At 48.4% G+C, this 6504-nt stretch overlaps 1 protein-coding gene across 1 annotated transcript in view; it reads left to right on the forward strand.

The window, feature by feature from the left end:
* Window positions 1-862: 862 nt before the first annotated feature.
* Window positions 863-6504, forward strand: part of CSUI_003430 (uncharacterized protein) — an 8831-nt gene continuing 3189 nt past the window's right edge. The window contains exon 1 of the mRNA XM_068063628.1: window positions 863-5221. Coding sequence (XP_067924399.1) covers window positions 4057-5221 — 1165 coding nt within the window. The 5' untranslated portion in view covers window positions 863-4056. The remainder of the gene's footprint in view (window positions 5222-6504) is intronic.

Raw genomic sequence — 6504 nt, forward strand, 5'->3', positions numbered from 1 at the left:
TGTTCTTTCTCATTACTTCTACTCTAGAATCACTTTCAAAGCATTGCTTTTACCGCGTTCCTTCTGTCATGCTAAAAGAGCTCGGCACTGCGCCAAGCAGCTGTAGTAGGCACAGGCTCCTCGCACTCGCACTCCGCGTCTCCACGGGCACGAGACCACTACACCCTGGCAACTTACTGACCAGATCTTCAAGTGTTGAACCGCGGCTCTCGCCTGTAGCCCCAGAGAGCGCTGTGGCACTTGAGTTGACAGACAAGTTGAGCTTGTGTGGGCTCTGCTTGCTGGAACCACATGACGATCGCAGCTACCAGCTCGGTGTCCATAAACCCGTCCTCGAAGTTCAGAGAAAATGAGCAAAACTGTCCTTTCCAGTGAAGCAGCCAGGCTTGCAGGCGGACACAAAGACCCGTCAAGTTGCCGTGTCACTGTCGATAATGCTTTAGCAAAGGCCACGACTGCATGATACAAGCTCCGAAGCGCCTCCGAGGCAACCCAGCGACGCAGCTGCGCGCCCGATCCCGTCTCCCCCCCGTACGCGCCATCTTTCTACATCCAGACGACCGTGATCTCTTCTGACAACAGTCAGTTGTCTGTCTTCCTTATTGGGAGAATCTGGTTTTGTATCACGGTCCGTGACAGCAAGGCTGCCCTCTCCTGTTCCTTACTTAGATGCAAGAGCGAGGCACTCGGCGTAGCAACGAGTCAACAGCGTACGGATGGGAGTGATATGACGTACGCAGCAAACAACCGTCTACATTGCGCGGTTTGGGGCTGAGCTGTCCAGCGCGCCGGCAGAGCTGATAGCCGTCAAGTTGTCCCTGTATCAAGTCACCGGGTTTTGAATATTCCACTATTTTAACCCTTTTTGTTTTCTGTTTGCATGTATGCTTTCGTTGTGACTCTCCGAATTCTCCCGCGCCTAGTGGCCGGCGGGTCGCTGCAGTGCGCGGAGGCAGGGCTCTTACACCGATTTCCCTTTTTTCGGTGCTAACCCGCATCATTCAGGGCTCTTGCTGCGTCGGACTAAGAAACTTTTGAGATTCGTTTCACAGACAGCAAAAGATAGTCAAAGCATGCGATGCTTTTTCGTTTATCAGAGCTGGCGTCTTGGGGTACAGCTAAGACTTATTTTTGTGGATTTTCCCGTGTTCCCACTCCCCCTAATTCCTCAGATATGCGACTTCGTTTTCTCCCGCGTGCCTCGTTTTTCTTCGGGCTTCTTCGGGTCTTCGAGCTCTCTTAGTCGTGTTGTTTCTTTTTTCTCACGTAAGCGCAGAAGGACTAAGAGTTTTCTCGTTTTTTCCTAGCGACCTTCGCCTATTCGTCCCCGAGAGGAGTTTCCCGTCGTGCATTTCCCCGGGGTTCGGTCAAGTCTTTTTCATCCGTGGCTGAACAAGGATCTGCTATCGTTTTTCTTCGTATTAATCAATGATGACAAGAAAACCTGTCTTCAGGTCCGAACAAGGACACTGCGTGTCAATGTCTTCACTAGTATCTTCTAGGAATACCGACTTGACTTTTCCACTCTTTCTTCCGTTCGGACGCTCACTCTTCTTACATCTTCAAACTTGGTACCGTTTTGAAGGCCATGTTCTTCAAAGAATCACTTCCGACGGACGCCACGCTTGCGTGAGGATGCCTGCGAGAAGGGTTGAATCGGGGGGTGTTTAGCTTGCCTCATCCCCCTCCTTTCCTTCGTCTTAATTGTTGCTTTTTTTTTGGCAGTAGGAGTTGTGCGGATGGTTTCCGCTTCCTAATCAGTTTTTAAGGAATTACGCCCCTCCCCATGTTGTTCAAATCGTGTTTTGATGACTGGCTTACTTTCCTTACTGGCGAAGTGGCGCCCTTCGAGGAAGCCGACCGATTGGCAGTGTTCCCCGAAACCTCAGTGTTTTCTCCTTCTCAAGAAGAGATTTCGGGGAAGGGGGGCTCAGAGTTGGCCGTAAAGGCTGAGCGGGTGACGCGGGACGAAGGGTATTTCTGCTGTACTCCGTTTTGGACGACAGGCTCATCAAGTAGACGGGAGGCGTCTCTTGGAAGTTGTCGCGTACGGGGAATCTACTCGATTCTTTTTCAAACAAGTAGTCAGTCTTCTGTCGTATTCTTGTGGTAGGGTCCCCCGAACTGACAGGCACTCTTTTCTTCTGTCTCTTTGTCATAGATGGACGTGGGGTATGTATAGCTGCTTCATGTAGGCATATCCTGGTCGTCCTTTTTTTTCTTCTTTGCTTCTCCTGAGCTTCTGATAAAACGCATTCCTCTTGATTCATTTGCATCGGAGAAAAATGGCCGCGGGTTCTTTTTATATATACACTCACTCTTCATTCCCTCTTTTTAGGAATGACTCTTCAGCGAGGAAGTGCCGTCGGAAAGAAGAATATACGGACGTCACTGGGCGACCTCCTATTGTCGAGTGTGGTGTTCTACTGTACGAGACAGCCTGCGCTGTCTATTCCCTCTCCGTTGTCGCTTTTTACTTTACACGCGTTTCCTTCTTTCTCTAACTCTTACGGAGCGTAACGCATCTTATCAGCAGTTTTCACACTCGTCTTTCTCCCCACCGTGTACATCGGCGAAGTCAGGAAGTAGCTACACTTCTCCGAGTGTCTGCTCCCTCTCGAGTCCGTGCTGCCCCTCATTCTTCTGCGTCGAGACTGTGGGTTGTAGGAAAGCTTCTCTTACTGGACGTTCTGGTCAGGTCTCGCCTTCTTTCTTTTCTCTCATTTGCATCCTCTCTTCCCTTCCGAGTCGTCCTCATCTTTCCTGTCTCCTCCTCCCTTTGCTAGGGGGCCTTGAGTTTTTTCGGACCTACCCCTTTCTGCTGTACGTACACTCCAGTCGGAAGAAGAAATCACTAGTCATCGCCTCGGACCGGGGGAGAGAGAGGGCTTTTTTCTCTCTCTTCCCCCCCTTGCTGTTCCGGTTGGAAAAAGAATTGTTTTCTTGTTCTTTCTTTCTTTCTTCTTTCTCCATTTGCTTTAGTTCAGGAGAATTCTTCCTTCCCCTATGTTTCTCAGTAGAGGAGAAGAGGAAAATGTCCTTCTTCATCTCTGTATTCACCACCTGGTGCGGATGGGTTTTTTAGGTCGCAGCTTCAATCACCCTTCATCTTATCACATCATCTCCTCCGGCTTTACTATCTTCTTTGCTTTTCTTCTGACGGGTGTTTTTTCGTAAAGCCTGGAAGAGAAGATACAGAATACAGAGATTTTCACTGTCTGTCTCGTCTCACTAATCCTCCTGCGAACGTCATCTTCAAGGGGACTTATCGGCCATCTCCCCTGCGCCCCTCGCGCGACTCCTTCCCTTGTCGCTTCTCCTTGCTGTCTCCTGTTGTGGGGTGTCTCCGTCCCTGTTCTTTCTTTTCTTGGTTCCTTCTACTTCGTGAAAGATCGTGCATGGCCCACATTATTGTCTTTCTTTCCTTTCTTCTCCTCATTGTTCTCACCTTCATTATCGTGAGGCCTTTTCTTTCTTTCTCTTTCTTTGTCTCAAGAGAGCAGGACATTCAACTTCTCTTTCGTCGGCCGGCTCAGGCCATCTCATAGGATTGTTTTATATCCTTCGAATCGAGGGGGTCTCAAAATGATGTAAATCGCTTTCTTTCGTTTTACCTCTCTGCTCTCCAGTCGTATTTCTTTCCTCTCTTTTTCACCATGGAGACTCTTCTGTTGTTTCTCCTTCCCTCTGTGCCGTAGTTGAGGAGTCTCTTCTCTCTTCAGTAGTTGTCTCCTCCGTCTTCGTTTCTCTTTTCCATGCTTTCTTCTTACCTGCTGAAGAGATAAACAGTTTTCTCTTCTCCCTGTTTTTTGCCACCTTACTATTGTCATTCTTATCCTCTGTATCAGTGGGACCCCACACATTAACGCCCTTTCGTCTTCTTCTTCTCTTTCTTTGTCCCCCCGCCCCTCTCCGCGAGTGTGGCGGGGAGTCGACGGTTATTTTCTTTCTTCCCTTCTTTGCATGCACCTTCTAGGTCTCTTCCCTTTGCTCTCATCTTCTTAGTTGCCTGCTTGTTCTCTGTCTTATCCCATCTTTACCTCTATATAGGTAACCATGGGTCGCTTCGCCAATGTTTTACGTCGGGCTAGTATGGTTGGGGTGGCCGGAGGTGGAGATACACCGAGTGGCAATGAAGGAGCGGCGAATAGTAGTTCTTCATCGCCAGAAAACGCTGTAGCGCCCCTTGCGGCTCCTGAGAAGACCTCCGACTTGAATCTTTTATACAGCGAAGATTCTCCTAGGGGGGTGAGACGTCATATCGCAGCACCTTCACCTACACAGGGATCTCTTCGTGTGGGTCCAACGCGAAATCTAGGTTCCTTTTCATCTCCAATCGATCATCGTCAGTTCTCAGGTCCTCGCACTTCATCTCAGATCGGTGAAGGAGGAAGCAAAGCAGCCGCAGGTGGAGAGGGTGCGGCGGGGAGCCCACCCCCCCATGCGAATGCTCCCTTATCGTGGTTGAAGTCCTATCGTAGTACACATACAGTTGGGCTCGATCGACAGAAAACTTATTATTCTCCTTATGAAAGAGAGACAAGTCTTCACTGTGGAGTCTCACGTGCCTTCGGAGGACAAGAAGCAGGTCTCTCTCTCTTAACCGGTGGTTCACGCCCCTTCGGCCAAGCGCACTCTCTTGAGAATAATAATACTAATAGTAATCGACAAGGTCCAGGCGCAGGCGCAGGAGGAGGTGGGGGTGCTGCTCCTGCAGCAGTAGGATGGAGTCGCAAGTTCACCTGTGAAGCTCCATTGTTGAGACCCGATTCGGGTGCAGAGACACGGAAGCCCTGCTGTAATCGCTTGGCTACTCGCACGCATTTCGCGCAGAATGGTGATGGCTTGGCTCTACAGTCCTTTCGTGTCGAGGAGTCACCTGAGAAAGCGACTTCTTTCAGGATCAAAGGCATCGCACATCGTGAACTCATCGGAGGAGAGACAGGGGGAGCAGGAGGAGACGGGAAAGAAGGAACCTCTTCAACACATCCCTCACCGCCGTCTGCTGGGGTACGAAAGGGATTCACCTTAAGACCTGTTGGCACAAGAGCCGATCCTGATGAAGCAGGTCCTGGAGGGGTCGATGATATTGTTCGAATCTGCGATCGGGATGCTCTTCCTCCTGAAAGTGATAAGGGACAACGTGCAGATAAACCTTCACGTCTTGAAAGAATCTATAATAAAATATGTAGTCACCCCGTATACAAATTCTTCTCGGAAGGCAAGTCAAGTCATCTATCCGTCTATCGGGTATCTTTAATCTACCTGTCTTCTCTCTCTATCTGTCTCTATTCTCTCTATCTCCCCCCTATCAATGTATGTTCAATCTAGAAATCAATTCATCTATCTACCTTTCTATCTCTTAAATCTATTGACGTATGTACTCATATAGGTGTAGAGATAGATAGATATCTAGACGTGTCATCAGGAGATACAGGAGAATGGCGTACACTCGAATCGTTTCTTTCATGTTCTCATCCCCTCCTCTGTTCAATAGAAGGAATGCAGTCCTGTCCGAGGAAGAGATGAGATGTCTATCATCTCTATCATAGCGTGTCGTTGTTCTATCTAGCAGTTAAGAGTCGAGACGGTTGAGAGATCCTTTTGTCAGGAGTGATGAGAGGAAGTGAATGAGGGGCAGCAGTTGGTGAATGGATATTGTCTATGTATGTCTCTTCTTTCCCTCAACAAGAAAGGACAAGTCTTACGTGTTCTCTCTCTTTTTTAAAGTCTCGCCTTCGTGCTTGTCTGTCTCTCTTGTCTTGAGTGGGGTGGAGTGGAGATTACGGATCCACTCAGTTCACTCCGCTTCTATACGAGGGAGGGCCCGCATGTGTTGTTCTCTCTCTCTCTGTGTATGGATAGATGGGGGTGTATACACGTATTTCCTATCTAGATGGTAAGCCCATATATATGTATGAGTTTACCTAGGGATGACCTCTATACATGCAAAACTACGTACGTAGAGACGTCAAAAAAGGTAGAAGTGATGGCGAGGAAGGTCATCGTTTCTCCTGTCTGGTAATGAGACACTTTTCCTGCCGTGCTGCTTTTTCTTCTTCTTGTCTTTGTTTGCTTCTTTTCTCTTGCCTACATTGGTGTCTTTCTCTTGTCTTCGGTGTCTTTTTCCTCCTCGGCTTCACTTCTCTCGTGTGCATGAGGGAAAGTTTTCTCATCTTTCACACTACCATTCATTACACACTCCACCTCTCCTCTCTACTCAGTCATACAACAAACATCTCTTTCTTTCTTTCTCACTCTTTCTTTCTTTCTTTCTCTCTCACTCTTTCTTTCTTTCTTTCTTTCTTTCTCACTCTTTCTTTCTTTCTTTTCTTTTTCGGTGTGTGTGTATGGTGATACAGAGGATCGGCGGTACTTTGACGCAGCCGTGACGGGCGTCCCTTGTTACTTTTCTTCAAAGAAACTCGAGCGTGTTTATACTCTGTATAGCTGTCCAGCTTTATCAGGGTATCTCTTATTCTTTCACGGTCTCTGGATCTGCTG

This window comes from Cystoisospora suis (assembly GCF_002600585.1).
Source record: "Cystoisospora suis strain Wien I chromosome Unknown contig_1527, whole genome shotgun sequence".
Lineage (NCBI taxonomy): Eukaryota > Apicomplexa > Conoidasida > Eucoccidiorida > Sarcocystidae > Cystoisospora > Cystoisospora suis.